This window comes from Thalassophryne amazonica, chromosome 9, assembly GCF_902500255.1.
Source record: "Thalassophryne amazonica chromosome 9, fThaAma1.1, whole genome shotgun sequence".
NCBI lineage: Eukaryota > Metazoa > Chordata > Actinopteri > Batrachoidiformes > Batrachoididae > Thalassophryne > Thalassophryne amazonica.
The window spans coordinates 64,334,523-64,351,590 of record NC_047111.1 but is presented as its reverse complement, the minus strand read 5'-3'; the positions used below and the strand labels follow the sequence as shown (position 1 = coordinate 64,351,590).

General features: G+C 40.0%; 1 protein-coding gene across 2 annotated transcripts in view; it reads right to left on the bottom strand.

Annotated features, from left to right (window-relative positions):
- The window catches only part of b3glctb (beta 3-glucosyltransferase b), a 63,260-nt gene that overhangs the window by 42,971 nt on the left and 3,221 nt on the right, over positions 1-17,068 (bottom strand). The window contains exons 2-8 of one of the 2 annotated variants that reach the window (XM_034178223.1): positions 7,614-7,651; positions 7,487-7,523; positions 6,585-6,694; positions 4,152-4,228; positions 3,947-4,058; positions 1,890-2,026; positions 1,729-1,795 (exon numbers count right to left, since the gene is read on the bottom strand). In XM_034178223.1, the coding sequence (XP_034034114.1) occupies positions 1,729-1,795; positions 1,890-2,026; positions 3,947-4,058; positions 4,152-4,228; positions 6,585-6,694; positions 7,487-7,523; positions 7,614-7,651 (578 nt within the window). The remainder of the gene's footprint in view (positions 1-1,728; positions 1,796-1,889; positions 2,027-3,946; positions 4,059-4,151; positions 4,229-6,584; positions 6,695-7,486; positions 7,524-7,613; positions 7,652-17,068) is intronic. The other variant, XM_034178224.1, reaches the window with a different exon arrangement.

Sequence of the window (17,068 nt, the reverse complement as noted above, 5' to 3'; positions counted from 1 at the left end):
TATGCAGTGGTTTTGATGTAATCCTGCTAAAAGAGACAAATACAACCCCTGGCAAAAATTATGGAATCACCGGCCTCGGAGGATGTTCATTCAGTTGTTTAATTTTGTAGAAAAAAAGCAGATCACAGACATGACACAAAACTGAAGTCATTTCAAATGGCAACTTTCTGGCTTTAAGAAACACTATAAGAAATCAAGAAAAAAAGATTGTGGCAGTCAGTAACGGTTACTTTTTTAGACCAAGCAGAGGAAAAAAATATGCAATCACTCAATTATGAGGAAAAAATTATGGAATCACCCTGTAAATTTTCATCCCCAAAACTAACACCTGCATCATATCAGATCTGCTCGTTAGTCTGCATCTAAAAAGGAGTGAACACACCTTGGAGAGCTGCTGCACCAAGTGGACTGACATGAATCATGGCTCCAACACGAGAGATGTCAAATGAAACAAAGGAGAGGATTATCAAACTCTTAAAAGAGAGTAAATCATCACGCAATGTTGCAAAAGATGTTGGTTGTTCACAGTCAGCTGTGTCTAAACTCTGGACCAAATACAAACAACATGGGAAGGTTGTTAAAGGCAAACATACTGGTAGACCAAGGAAGACAAAGCGTCAAGACAGAAACCTAAAGCAATATGTCTCAAAAATCGAAAAATGTACAACAAAACAAATGAGGAACGAATAGGAGGAAACTGGAGTCAACGTCTGTGACCGAACTGTAAGAAACCGCCTAAAGGAAATGGGATTTACATACAGAAAAGCTAAACGAAAGGCATCATTAACACCTAAACAGAAAAAAACAAGGTTACAATGGGCTAAGGAAAAGCAATTGTGGACTGTGGATGACTGGATGAAAGTCATATTCAGTGATGAATCTCGAATCTGCATTGGGCAAGGTGATGATGCTGGAACTTTTGTTTGGTGCCTTTCCAATGAGATTTATAAAGATGACTGCCTGAAGAGAACATGTAAATTTCCACAGTCATTGATGATATGGGGCTGCATGTCAGGTAAAGGCACTGGGGAGATGGCTGTCATTACATCATCAATAAATGCACAAGTTTATGTTGATATTTTAGACAATTGAAAGGATGTTTGGGGATGATGAAATCATTTTTCAAGATGATAATGCATCTTGCCATAGAGCAAAAACTGCAAAAACATTCCTTGCAAAAAGACACATAGGGTCAATGTCATGGCATAGGGTCAATGTCAATGAGCAGATCTGATTTGATGCAGGTGTTAATTTGGGGGATGAAAATTTACAGGGTGATTCCATAATTTTTTCCTCAGAATTGAGTGATTCCATATTTTTTTCCTCTGCTTGGTCTAAAAAAGTAACCGTTACTGACTGCCACAATCTTTTTTTCTTGATTTCTTATAGTGTTTCTTAAAGCCAGAAAGTTGCCATTTGAAATGACTTTAGTTTTGTGTCATGTCTGTGATCTGCTTTTTTTCTACAAAATTAAACAACTGAATGAACATCCTCTGAGGCCGGTGATTCCATAATTTTTGCCAGGGGTTGTAAACACAGATCAGTTTATTACATCTTTGGCAAACGTAATAAATTCCAATAAGAAAATAATAAATTAAAAAAATACACTACAACAATGCACAAAAATCCCAAATTAAAGAGCTCATAACAAAGAAAAATACTCCAGAAAAAACGGTATCCTCATGGGGGGGGATCATCACGACAGTAAAGTAAACAGTTTGAAAGTACCTCATGTTTCAAGTCAATAGTGAAATCAGATTTCTGAGGTTTGTCGTGTTGAAGCCGGTCAGCAAGTCTGAAACACACAAAGGTGAAAACAAGATCAGTTGTTCACATTGTCATTTACACACAAAAGGTGTCAGAAGTACACCTGAAGCACACGCAGTCACCTCCGGAGCAGCGGCACGCTGAGAGCCCAGCCTGCTGCAGGATCAGGATAACCAAAGGAACCGGGGTCTTCAGAGAATGCATAGTGGTGAATGATGGAGGCCTCGTTGTCATGGAGACACTTGCCTAAAAACCATTCCTGTTGATTGCAAAAACATTGTTTTTCATGCAGCCCTGTGAATATGTGTGTATGTAATTATCTCACACCTGAACCCATTTACGAGTCACTTTCTGCTGGCTTATGAAATAACTTTAATTGTGGACAGTCTGGCTGTGAAAAATAAGTGGTGACTCATTTATCTGTAATAATGGTTTATGGTCACTTAAAAAGGGAAAATGTTTGTTTATCTTTGTTTGTTGAATAGACAGAAGATGAAATAATCCAATTATATGGAGAAATGTCAAAAATTAGAAATATCTTGAAACAACAACACCTTTAATGTGAATGTCTTGTAAACCCTTCAGGACACACTGAATGTGGCAGCTGTTGCCAAAATTTCAGTCTTACGACATTGTGATGCTTTTTATCACAAGTCATCATTTTTAATCAAAACAAATGGGCTGATTGTTTCACACAACCATAAAAGAAAAATGCCAGCATGTTGGCTTAGTGGTTAGCACTGTTGCCTCACAGCAAGATGGTCATGGGATCGATTCCCACCTGTGGCCTTTCTGTGTGGAGTTTGCACGTTCTCCCCGTGTTTGTGTTGGTTCCCACGAGGTGCTCCAACTTACTCCCACAAATATGTTGCGAGAGAAGGAATAAGTCTCTGCTTTGGTTACCTTCACACAAAATCCTTTCTGCAGAGTTGTGTGGACTGGTGCAGCCTATTCTCAAGGAAAAATTCATAGTAAGATGCATGGAAAAAAATAATGCTCCTATGCATTTTTCTGCCAAATTCATACATATAGGGATGACATCACCAACAACAAGAGGGCCGATCACCTGAGCAGAGGGAACAAAAAGTGGCACGTTTTCTGTAATACTGGAATAATTATTATTTATTATTGTTACTGTAATTCTAAACTTAACCGAAACAAATGCACATTTCTGAACAGTAAATACAAAATATGTGTTGCGCATGGACATTCATAGTAATATGCACAAAAAAAAAGTTAACTTTTAGTATAGTATCATATGAAAGGCCTCATGGCAATATGTTTATTTGTGACTATGTTATGAGTTAACTGTTTATTTCTCTGATTTTATAAATCCTCTCTCTCTCTCTCTCATACCTTGCTTGACAACATTCCATGTTTTCTTTTTCATTCATAGCAAAATTCATACAATATTCTTTCTGCTGAGTTTGAGTTTTAGAATGTAACAATAAGAAAATAATACTGTGCAGAAACAGTCTGTCATACCTGGTCTTAATTTTCATCATCCTTCAAGCATCCACAGACTACCCAGCAGGGGGCAGTGTTTACTATTCAGCAGGTGGCAGGCAGGTCAACGGTCATTCTGAGCTGGTGGATCAAAGTTCACTAGGCTTTACTCGGTTTGCCATTATTATATACCCTTTAATTTGGAGATATTTGTATGTATGTACATAATTTATCTGGTTAAGAAACTGGAGGTGATCTATTTAATTATCTACCTATTCACTCACTGCATATTACAAGATACAAGCCTAGGCTTGTTATAAGAAAAGGAATTTCCTAGAAAGAGCCATATTAGGTTGTCTGTGAATACATTTGCACTCAAATGTATAATTTGGCCAATAAAATTATGGAGTGAGTCATTTAACATTGAGTTCACATTTCCATTAGTTTTCAAGAAACAAATCAATAAACCTCATGAATATAATATATTGTACAGTGAAAACAACAAAGTTATCTCCTTTATGACAATATTCTCAAACAATGTGCTTCCAGTTCCATTTGTTTTTATATATTTTGTTTTTAATTCTGTTATATGAAAAGAGGTCTCCTAAAACCATCTAACAGATCTGGTCTTATTCAGATAATAATAATTAAAAAAAAAAAAAAAAAATATATATATATATATATATATATATATGTGTGTGTGTGTGTGTGTGTGTGTGTTTGTACAGTTCACCTCATGGGGTTGATATCTGTTGAGGACGTGCAGAAGCTCTGCTAGTCTGACTCCAGTTTCCTCCTCTATGAAGAGAAACCAAGATGCTGATTGGCTGTATACATCTGAGAGCCTGGAAAGATTAACAGTAAGATTAACAGCATTGTGCCTCGATTTCCTCTGATGATAAAGCATTTCCTTAACTGTAGGTGTGTTTGCTACTCACTGAGAAAGAGTAGGAAGGATGCTCCAGTTCCCTTCATACTCTGACAGCTCATGAAGAAGAATGACAGTTGGAAACCCCTACAGATATTAACACACACACATTAGAGATTACCTTTTAGTCACATTCCAGCACAATGAAAATGCCCCAAGGACTGAGACCTTCAACAGGTCTAGGTTCATTGAAGAAAAAAAAAAAGAAAAAAAAAGGTGATTGCAGATGCAGAATTGAGGGAACAGATATGGAACAAGACGAGACGTTGGCATATAATATTAACAACTTTAACCTGCAAAGACATCCTTACAGTTCACATCGAAAGGCACTCATACCCATCTTTGACAATGATCTACTTCACAATCTTGAATGTAATTTGTGCAAAAAGCAAATAGTTGACACTCACTTGCTCGCTCAAGTACTTGACTAACAAGCACTTGAGTACCAAGTCTACACTAAACTGCTCCAAGTGTAGAGATGATTGTTGGTAGAAGGAGATGACGCAGAGAGGAGCAGCCAAATGAGACAATTACGTCATGAGGTTGCAAGACAAGGCTGAGAAGACGCACCATGGCAACAAGATCTTCGACTAAGAGCTTGTGCTTATAACAAACGCACATGACATAGTTACAAAACACACACACCAGCGTGAGCTTTGTGACCGTCATTCAAGAGAGTTCTGAAAACTACAGATATGAGTTAAAAGAGGTCAAACCCTAAAGCGCCACCAGATTAAGGTATAGAAAGGCAAACGGCAGTCGGACAACAAGCTGTTAGCTCTTGAGCTGTTGCCAAAGTACCACTTTAACCTTAAGAATTATAAGCACCACAATGTCAGTCAAAAAAATGAAATTATGAGGCACAACCTGAGCTCACTCTGGTAGACAATCAAGTGCTATTTTGGGAAATCAAAACAAGGCATCCAGATGATTGCAGTGCCTTGCTCCATCAGAAGAACAACCTGATCCTGAACACCTCAAAAATAAAGGAGATGGTGGTGGACTACAGGAGGAGGAAAATGAAAAAACAGCCACTGGTCATTGGTGGGGACTGTGTGGAAAGGGTCTCTGACTTCCAGTTTCTGGGCGTGCGCCTGAGGGATGACCTGACTTGGAGCACCAACACCATGGCTACCATCAAGAAGGCACAGCAGAGACTATTTCCTGAGGGTTCTCAGGACCAAACCCCATCCACAGACACTGCTGTTGGCCTTTTATTGCTGCTGCGTAGAGAGCATTCTGACTTACTGTCTGTGTGCGTGGTTTTCAGGAAAGCTCTCCAGAGGGTTGTCACCACAGCCCAGAAGATCACCAACTGTCCTTTGCCTTCACTAGAGGAATTGTATACTTGTCGCTGCCTCAGGAAGGCAAAAAAAAACATAGTAAGAGACCCCTACCACCTTGGACATCATCTGTTTGAAATGCTGCCATCAGGCAGATGGTACGGGACATTGAAAACAACAGATTGTGCACTAAATACCACAGTATTATCATCCTTGCCGTACTGTGTGAGAATGAATTCATGAGTGTTTGCAGTATTGTTTTAGTATTTATTTATTATGTGTACATGCATCTTGAACTGAGATTGCACTTTTAATTTCATTGTGCTTGTATGCACAATGACAAATAAAGACATTCTATCCTTCTTCTATTTTGTTCTTCCCCTCTTGAATTTGGCTGACCAGCGTTTAACTAAGAATAAGGCGGGGCATCCTCCCCTAATGTCATTACTATGTCCTCATGGATCTCCATTGGAGACATTCCCTTTTTCGTGAGATACTGAATCACAGCACGCCAATCAGCTTTGTCCACTCTGTCAATGTGACACACCCCTACTCACTCCTAATGAAATACTGTGACTGAAACATTGCACCCGGTGAGACAAAATTTCACATACCGTAGTCTCAAGAGAAATGTTGGTTTCTCAGAATGCAAAACATGGAGAACCACACCCTACTTTTTCTGTGACAGGCTTAAAACTTTTCATTCACCCTCGATTGACCCTGACCAAGCATGTTCATCTTCCCTGTTGGGCTGTTTGGTTTGTTAATAATTTCCATTTGTGTTGCTTGTTCAAGCACTGTTTTTTTCATCATATGAAACCATCACTGTCATTGTTTGTCTAATAGTACGTAGGAGACTCAAGCCTAGATGTGATATTTTCCTGCATGGAAAATGTAAACGACTCACAGCTTTCATTCTATCCAATCATTTCAACAATTTCATGCCTTTGTGATAAATGGTGTGATGGATTTCATTTGGGAATCTGCTTGATATTATTCCCATTCGTCACACATCTTTCGTCACCATCTTTGCAACACATGGTACTGCTGATTTCAACACTAGAAGTGCCCATCGTGAGTGACTGCTAGAGGCACACTACATTGTGAAAATAATGAATTAGAGAACAGTTCTGAACAACCCAGTGCCCGACAGAATTTACCTGTCTGAGGTCAGCTGCCTGCTGCAGAATCTCCACCTTTTTTTGTCCACCTCGTCGGTGGTGGTAGGAGTTCCTCTGACTCTGGATCACTATCACCACCTGCTCCAATCCTGAGAGTAACACACAAAGAAGACACGCTAGACTGTAAATTAGAATTACAAAGGCAAAACAATGCTGAAAAGTAAGTTCTAACATACGCCCTGAGTCCTTTTGGTGCCGGCGCTCATCTATGGATTCTAGCAGAGGTGGGACAAAGTCACTGTCAAGTCATTCTCAAGTCATCAATCAGCAAGTCCCAAATCAAGTCTCAAGTCAGCTTGCAAACTGGTAGTCATTATGACTTGAGACTTGCTGATTCATGACTTGAGATTGACTTGATGGTGACTTCGTCCCTCCTCTGGATTCTAGAGTATATGACTGACCCTGGATGGGACGGCAGTCCAACTCAAGCTATTCCCCCAGCCAAGGCCAGTACCTATTTACACCAGAGTGGACCAAGTCAATGCAGATAAATTGTTTTGTCCAAGGACACGGGCCAGTAGTGTGACTGGGAATCAAATCCAGGTCTACATATTGGTAACCCAACTGCCTATGTAGAGACACAGACAGTGGAGGGGTACAGAGTGTGGAATCTCATTATGAATTATTGTATGGAGTTGAATACCAATTTTAGAGTGGTAACTGAAGACAAGATTAAAATAATATTCATATGATTTGTTGAACTTAAATGTATTTATCTCATAATCATTCTGTGCCCCTCTGACATTGGTGGGTGATTAAGGTTTTCAATCACACTGTAGAATTAAAAAAAAAAAAAAAAAAAACTCAAAGGAGCATTTTTTAGTCCTAAATGTCTGTTTGGATAAAATATCAGACCATCTGTTAGGTGATCACTTACTCACCAACAGGGCTGTACGCTGTGTCACGATGTTTCACTGCCTGTAAAGAAGGCTTTGGTTAATTCTGACACACGCAAACGAGGCAAATGATGAAGCTTAATCAGAACAGGAATCTGACAGCAGCACTTACATGAACACACCCTGCATTTCTGAACACAGTATTAGGACCTAAAGTGTGACAAGAAAAAGAACAGTTATGTGATAATATACATCTACCCAGTTTCCCCTGATAAGCCCTGATCATAAGTAAAACAATAAGAAAATTAATTGATTGGTAAATTCTTCATTATTGGTTCTGTTAGAGTTCAAAGTAATTTACACTGTAAAATATTTAAAACAACTTTTAGTTTTGCCAAAGTTTGGTCATTATTCCACCAAATCCACAAATATCATGAGGATTAAAAACAACAACAACAGACATTTGGGATCCAGGAAATCCAAAAACTGAATTTAATACCAGAAAAAGTGTAAATGCTGTTCGGAATGGAGAATGATGATCTATACGGATGCTACAGTTGTATGCCAAAGTTTGGGCACCCCTGTTGAGTTCCATGATTTTCCTTTATAAATCATTGGTTGTTTGGATCAGCAATTTCTGTTAAATATATCATATAGCAGATGAACACAGTGATATTTGAGAAGTGAAATGAAGTTTATAGGATTTACAGAAAGGATGCAATAATTCTTTAAACAAAATTAGGCAGGTGCATAAATTTGGGCACAACAGAAAAAAAAACACATCAATATTTAGTAGATCCTCCTTAAAGGTGCGTTTACACATAACCAAGACACGCTACGAATGTCATTTTTCTGTCATTCGTGACACATTTCTGACATTCTTAATGTGACTTAACGCATCTGAATAGGTTTCTTAATAGTGCGCAGGACACTATTCTTGACCGTAATGGTTCCTGATAATTCTCCAGCAACACGTGCCATTAATCGTAACGTGTGGTAACAGGTTGCAGCAGTTCCTGAGGACACCTGACGCCTCTGCCCCGAATAATAACATTCGTGATCTGCGGCCAAGAATGTGTACTTCGTGGCATTCGTGACTTGTCGTCGTTATGTGTAAAGGCAGCCTAAGCAGAAATAACAGCCTCTAAACGCTTCCAATGAGAGTCTGGATTCTGGTTGAAGGTATTCTGGACCATTCCTTTTTACAAAACATCTCAGGTTTGTTTCCAAGCATGGACAGCCTGCTTAAAATCACACCACAAATTTTCAATAATATTCAGGTCTGGGGACTGAGATGGCCATTCCAGAATGTTGTACTTGTTCCTCTGCATGAATGCCTTAGTAGATTTTGAGCAGTGCTTAGGGTCGTTGTCATGTTGAAAGATCCAGCCCCAACGCAACTTCAACTTTGTCACTGATTCTTGAACATTGTTCTCAAGAATCTGCTGATATTGACTGGAATCCATGTGACCCTCAACTTAACAAGATTCCCAGTAGGTGCACTGGCCAGACAGCCCCACAGCATGATGGAACCACGTCCAAATTTTACTGTAGGTAGAAAGTGTTTTTCTTGGAATGATGTGTTCTTTTTCAGCCATGCCTATCGCCCCTTGTTATGTCCAAATAACTCAATTTTAGTATCATCAGTCCACAGCACTTTATTCCAAAATGAAGCTGGCTTGTCCAAATGTGCTTTACCATACCTCAAGCGACTGTCTGTGGCATGTACACAGAAAAGGCTTCCTCTGCATTACAGCATCTCTTTATGCAAAGTGCACTGTATAGTTGAACGATGCACAGAGATACTATCTGCAGCAAAATCATGTCGTAAGTCTTTGGAGCAGGTCTGTAGGCTGACTATGACTGTTCTCACCATCCTTTGCTTCAGCTTATGAGATTTTTCTTGGCCTGCCACTTCGGGCCTTAACGAGTACTGTGCCTGTGGTCTTCCATTTCCTCACTATGTTCCTCACAGTGGAAACTGACAGCTGAAATCTCTGAGATAGCTTTTTGTATCCTTCCCCTAAACCATGATGTTGAACAATCTTTGTTTTCAGGTCATTTGAGAGTTGTTTAGAGGCTCCCATGTTGCCGCTCATTAGAAGAGATGCAAAGAGGGGAAACATTTGCAAATGGCCACCTTAAATACCCTTTCTCATGATTGGATTCACCTGTTTAAGGAGGTCAAGGGTCAATGAGCTTACCAAACCAATTTTGTATTCCAATAATTAGTGCTAAATGTATTCAAATCAATAAAACGACAAGGGTGACCAAATTTATGCACCTGCCCAATTTTGTTTAAATAATTATTGCACACTTTCTGTAAATACTAGAAACTTCATTTCACTTCTCAAATATCAGTGTGTTCATCTGCTATATGATATATTTAACTGAAATTTCTCATCTAGACACCCAATGATTTATTAAGGAAATTCATGAAAATTATCAGGGGTGGCCAAACTTTTGCATACAACTGTACTTGGAAGAAACAGAGTCTGTCACTGAAGATGTTGATCTACGGCAAATTTAAAGAAATAAAGCTGAGAAATAATAGCCTGGGGCCTCATGTACAAAGGCTGCATATGCACAAAAATGTGGCGTACGTCCTTTTCCACTCTAACTTCCATTTGTATCAAAAGTGAAACGATGATGGAAATGGGATAGGGTTATGGTTATGGCTGGCGTATGCATGTTTCTACAGCTATTCCTCCTTTGGCAACACTTAGAGGTGAGGCTGGGAAACTGTTAATAATGTGAAAACAAGAAGTCATCAGATTGATGTGCACGTCTGAGTATGAATGAAAACCAGTGCAATGCACATTTGGGCATGTGCCCATTCCAAAATATTTATTTTTCATTTATTTATTTTGGGTTTTTTGTTTTGTTTTGTGTTTTGCTGGTGAAACATGTGGCTGATGACCCCTATAGTGAACCCCAACACCAACCAAGAGAGGCGGTAAAATAAACTCCATTCACGCACGCGAACAGCAGTGCAGAGTTCAATCAGCCTGCTGAAGGGACGGTGGCGCTGCCTGGACAGGTCGGGGGGGAGCTGCTGTACCGAACTGAGAAGGTGTGCCGCATTGTGATGGCCTGTGGCGTCCTCCACAACATTTCACTACCAGAGCAGTACATTCTTCCCACCAGACAAAACGGGCCCGGCAGCATGCGATTTTAACCATGTAAAGAGGCAAGGACAGAATTCACTTATTCACAAGTGCATTTATTGCTTTACTGATATTACTAAGGGCATTAATCATTTGATCCAGGCGTCCGTAAACATCTCCAATGGATTATTCTTGTCCTGGAACACCCGCTCCCGCGTTGAGTCTCTACTTTTTTCCTCCTCCATCAAGTGGTGATACATGATTGACACCTTTTTTGAGACAACACACTGAAGTTTTTTTCAACTAAAATAAGATCAGCCTCCTCTGTACCAAGCTGAAATCTTTAGTCAGGTAACGCAAAACTTTAACCTATTAAGTCTTTGTGCAATGACGAACGTCAAAAGATGAGTTGATGAAGTGTGTTTACTCCGCAAAACAAGATTATAGTGCTTTATGAAACTGGGCCCTGGTAATTTAATTTAATTAAATTAATTCATTTTCTATACCACCTTATTGCAATCAAGAGTCACGGCGGGCTGGAGCCTACCTCTTGCCCTATCTCAAAAGTCATAGGGCAACAGGTAGGGCACACCCTGGACAGGACCCCGGTCGCCACATAAAGACAAACAAACATATTCACATCTACGGACAGTTCACCTAAACTGCATGTCTTTGGAAGTGGGAATAAGCTGGTGCACCCGAAGGGAACCCATGCAAACTCCACACAGAAAGTACTAGGTGGAAAGCGATCCCAGTAACTTCTTGCTGTGAGGCAACCATGCTAACTTATTTGCGTCCGTGCCACCTATTTCAATTGTTTTTTCAGTGAATTTGCTCTGAATGGACGCAGCCTACTGGTATTGAATATTTACAGGAAGGTCAAAAATATATTTGTATGCTGACAATTTCTTGCAATTTCATCCATCTAACAGAGCACAGAGTGGTGTTGAAAGGAAATATGAGCTTAGAGCAGTCTTTCCAGTGCTGTTAAAAAAAAAAAAAGACTTTTTCCTAACAAGTCATGATTTTTGATTTTTTTAAAATTGAAACAGACATTGATTTAAATTTACTTTTTTCATTTTTATTTATTTCACTCTTCTAAATAAGACTATATAAATAATATCATTAATTATAATCTTTATTGACATGTTAAAACATAAAGATGCACATACAACGTGTAAAAGTACCATTGATTTCATATTTCAGCGATGTTTTAAGAACTGATTTCTTAAATGAATAGCCCCGAGTCTTTCACATTCAAATCCAGCAAACTGTAAAAGGGATGACAACACCTTTGTATGTGTAGCTGTGTGTAAGAGTTGTTGTTCTCCTTCTCCCTTTCTCCTTGAAGTCTCCACAGCAAATCTAATACGGATCTGAGTGTTGAAGTGGCACAAGTTTTAAACCTTATGCCCTTCCCGATGCAGCTCCACATTACATGGAGAATGAACTGAAAAAAGAACCTTCTGCACTGGAAGAAAGGGCACTGACCACTTGATCACCACGCTGCACTGGATGTTTTTAACAGAGCCCAAGTATTCTGATAACTTTGATAACTTCTGAAAAAAAATGGAGATCTATGCAAGAAGAAGGCTAGTGAGGGAAGCTACCAAGGCAACTCTGAAGGAGTTACAACCTTCTGTGGTTGTAATTGGATAAACTGTGCACAGGGAAATGCTTGACTCAATCAATCAATCAATCAACTTTTTTCTTATATAGCGCCAAATCACAACAAACAGCTGCCCCAAGGCGCTCCATATTGTAAGGCAAGGCCATACAATAATTATGAAAAACCCCAACGGTCAAAACGACCCCCTATGAGCAAGCACTTGGCCACAGTGGGAAGGAAAAACTCCCTTTTAACAGGAAGAAACCTCCAGCAGAACCAGGCTCAGGGAGGGGCAATCTTCTGCTGAGACTGGTTGGGGCTGAGGGAAAGAACCAGAAAAAAGACATGCCGTGAAGGGGGGCAGAGATCGATCACTAATGATTAAATGCAGAGTGATGCATACGGAGCAAAAAGAGAAAGAAACAGTGCATCATGGGAACCCCCCCACAGTCTACGTCTAAAGCAGCATAACCAAGGGATGGTCCAGGGTCACCCGATCCAGCCCTAACTATAAGCCTTAGCGAAAAGGAAAGTTTTAAGTCTAATCTTAAAAGTAGAGAGGGTATCTGTCTCCCTGATCTGAATTGGGAGCTGGTTCCACAGGAGAGGAGCCTGAAAGCTGAAGGCTCTGCCTCCCATTCTACTCTTACAAACCCTAGGAACTACAAGTAAGCCCGCAGTCTGAGAGCGAAGCGCTCTAATGGGGTAATATGGTACTACGAGGTCCCTAAGATAAGATGGGACCTGATTATTCAAAACCTTATAAGTAAGAAGAAGAATTTTAAATTCTATTCTAGAATTAACAGGAAGCCAATGAAGAGAGGCCAACACGGGTGAGATATGCTCTCTCCTGCTAGTCCCCGTCAGTACTCTAGCTGCAGCATTCTGAACCAACTGAAGGCTTTTTAGGGAACTTTTAGGACAACCTGATAATAATGAATTACAATAGTCCAGCCTAGAGGAAATAAGTGCATGAATTAGTTTTTCAGCATCACTCTGAGACAAGACCTTTCTGATTTTAGAGATATTGCGTAAATGCAAAAAGGCAGTCCTACATATTTGTTTAATATGCGCTTTGAATGACATATCCTGATCAAAAATGACTCCAAGATTTCTCACAGTATTACTAGAGATCAGGGAAATGCCATCCAGAGTAACGATCTGGTTAGACACCATGTTTCTAAGATTTGTGGGGCCAAGTACAATAACTACAGTTTTATCTGAGTTTAAAAGCAGGAAATTAGAGGTCATCCATGTCTTTATGTCTGTAAGACAATCCTGCAGTTTAGCTAATTGGTGTGTATCCTCTGGCTTAATGGATAGATAAAGCTGGGTATCATCTGCGTAACAATGAAAATTTAAGCAATACCGTCTAATAATACTGCCTAAGGGAAGCATGTATAAAGTGAATAAAATTGGTCCTAGCACAGAACCTTGTGGAACTCCATAATTAACTTTAGTCTGTGAAGAAGATTCCCCATTTACATGAACAAACTGTAATCTATTAGACAAATATGATTCAAACCACCGCAGCGCAGTGCCTTTAATACCTATGACATGCTCTAATCTCTGTAATAAAATTTTATGGTCAACAGTATCAAAAGCAGCACTGAGGTCCAACAGAACAAGCACAGAGATAAGTCCACTGTCCGAAGCCATAAGAAGATCATTTGTAACCTTCACTAATGCTGTTTCTGTACTATGATGAATTCTAAAACCTGACTGAAACTCTTCAAATAGACCATTCCTCTGCAGGTGATCAGTTAGCTGTTTTACAACTACCCTCTCAAGAATCTTTGAGAGAAAAGGAAGGTTGGAGATTGGCCTATAATTAGCTAAGATAGCTGGGTCAAGTGATGGCTTTTTAAGTAATGGTTTAATTACTGCCACCTTAAAGGCCTGTGGTACATAACCAACTAACAAAGATAGATTGATCATATTTAAGATTGAAGCATTAAATAATGGTAGGACTTCCTTGAGCAGCCTGGCAGGAATGGGGTCTAATAAGCATGTTGATGATTTGGATGAAGTAACTAATGAAAATAACTCAGACAGAACAATCGGAGAGAAAGAGTCTAACCAAATACCGGCATCACTGAAAGCAGCCAAAGATAACGATACATCTTTGGGATGGTTATGAGTAATTTTTTCTCTAATAGTCAAAATTTTGTTAGCAAAGAAAGTCATGAAGTCATTACTAGTTAAAGTTAATGGAATACTCAGCTCAATAGAGCTCTGACTCTTTGTCAGCCTGGCTACAGTGCTGAAAAGAAACCTGGGGTTGTTCTTATTTTCTTCAATTAGTGATGAGTAGAAAGATGTCCTAGCTTTACGGAGGGCTTTTTTATAGAGCAACAAACTCTTTTTCCAGGCTAAGTGAAGATCTTCTAAATTAGTGAGACGCCATTTCCTCTCCAACTTACGGGTTATCTGCTTTAAGCTACGAGTTTGTGAGTTATACCACGGAGTCAGACACTTCTGATTTAAAGCTCTCTTTTTCAGAGGAGCTACAGCATCCAAAGTTGTCTTCAATGAGGATGTAAAACTATTGACGAGATACTCTAACTCCCTTACAGAGTTTAGGTAGCTACTCTGCTCTGTGTTGGTATATGACATTAGAGAACATAAAGAAGGAATCATATCCTTAAACCTAGTTACAGCGCTTTCTGAAAGACTTCTAGTGTAATGAAACTTATTCCCCACTGCAGGGTAGTCCATCAGGGTAAATGTAAATGATATTAAAAAATGATCAGACAGAAGGGAGTTTTCAGGGAATACTGTTAAGTCTTCTATTTCCATACCATAAGTCAGAACAAGATCTAAAATATGATTAAAGTGGTGGGTGGACTCATTTACTTTTTGAGCAAAGCCGATAGAGTCTAATAATAGATTAAATGCAGTGTTGAGGCTGTCATTCTCAGCATCTGTGTGGATGTTAAAATCGCCCACTATAATTATCTTATCTGAGCTAAGCACTAAGTCAGACAAAAGGTCTGAAAATTCACAGAGAAACTCACAGTAACGACCAGGTGGACGATAGATAATAACAAATAAAACTGTTTTTTGGGACTTCCAATTTGGATGGACAAGACTAAGAGACAAGCTTTCAAATGAATTAAAGCTCTGTCTAGGTTTTTGATTAATTAATAAGCTGGAATGGAAGATTGCTGCTAATCCTCCGCCCCGGCCCGTGCTACGAGCATTCTGACAGTTAGTGTGACTCGGGGGTGTTGACTCATTTAAACTAACATATTCATCCTGCTGTAACCAGGTTTCTGTTAGGCAGAATAAATCAATACGTTGATCAATTATTATATCATTTACCAACAGGGACTTAGAAGAGAGAGACCTAATGTTTAATAGACCACATTTAACTGTTTTAGTCTGTGGTGCAATTGAAGGTGCTATATTATTTTTCTTTTTGAATTTTTATGCTTAAATAGATTTTTGCTGGTTATTGGTGGTCTGGGAGCAGGCACCGTCTCTACGGGGATGGGGTAATGAGGGGATGGCAGGGGGAGAGAAGCTGCAGAGAGGTGTATAAGACCACAGCTCTGCCTCCTGGTCCCAACGCTGGACAGTCACAGTTTGGAGGATCCAAGAAAATTGGCCAGATTTCTAGAAATGAGAGCTGCTCCATCTAAAGTGGGATGGATGCCGTCTCTCCTAACAAGACCAGGTTTTCCCCAGAAGCTTTGCCAATTATCAATGAAGCCCACCTCATTTTTTGGACACCACTCAGACAGCCAGCAATTCAAGGAGAACATGCGGCTAAACATGTCACTCCCGGTCTGATTGGGGAGGGGCCCAGAGAAAACTACAGAGTCCGACATTGTTTTTGCAAAGTTACACACCGATTTAATGTTAATTTTAGTGACCTCCGATTGGCGCAACCGAGTGTCATTACTGCCAACGTGAATTACAATCTTACCAAATTTACGCTTAGCCTTAGCCAGCAATTTCAAATGTCCTTCGATGTCGCCTGCTCTGGCCCCCGGAAGACAATTGACAATGGTTGCTGGTGTCGCTAACTTCACATTTCTCAAAACAGAGTCGCCAATAACCAGAGTTTGATCCTCGGCGAGTGTATCGTCGAGTGGGGAAAAACGGTTAGAGATGCGAACGGGTTGACGGTGTACACGGGGCTTCTGTTTAGGGCTACGCTTCCTCCTCACAGTCACCCAGTCAGCCTGCTTTCCCGACTGCACGGGATCTGCCAGGGGGGAACTAACGGCGGCTAAGCTACCTTGGTCCGCACCGACTACAGGGGCCTGGCTAGCTGTAGAATTTTCCACGGTGCGGAGCCGAGTCTCCAATTCGCCCAGCCTGGCCTCCAAAGCTACGAATAAGCTGCACTTATTACAAGTACCGTTACTGCTAAAGGAGGCCGAGGAATAACTAAACATTTCACACCCAGAGCAGAAAAGTACGGGAGAGACAGGAGAAGCCGCCATGCTAAATCGGCTAAGAGCTAGTAGCTACGCAACCTAGCGGATTCCTAAAAACACACAAAGTGAATAATGTGTAAATAATTTAGAGGTGATTCAGCACAAGGAGTGCCCCAATCAAGGCACCAAACAGGCCATGAAGCAGCACAGGAAACGCACGACAACAGCGAACGCACGACAACGGTGCTAAAATAAAAAAAAAAAATAAATAAAAATAAAAAAAATAAAAACGAAAGCATTAGCAAGCTAGTTAGCTTGCCAACGCTGATGAAAGTTAGCTGATAAAAGTGCTCCGTCGCGATGTTTCGACCGTTAGAGGTCTTCCTTAGGCGTTGGAGCACAGTAAAAAAGTTAAAAAAGTAAAAAGGTAAAAAAAGGTAAAAAAAAAAACTTCATGGTGGAGTGGAGCAGAGAAGGATTTTAAAACAAAATAAATCAAATCTAGGCTCAAGACTTGCATGTT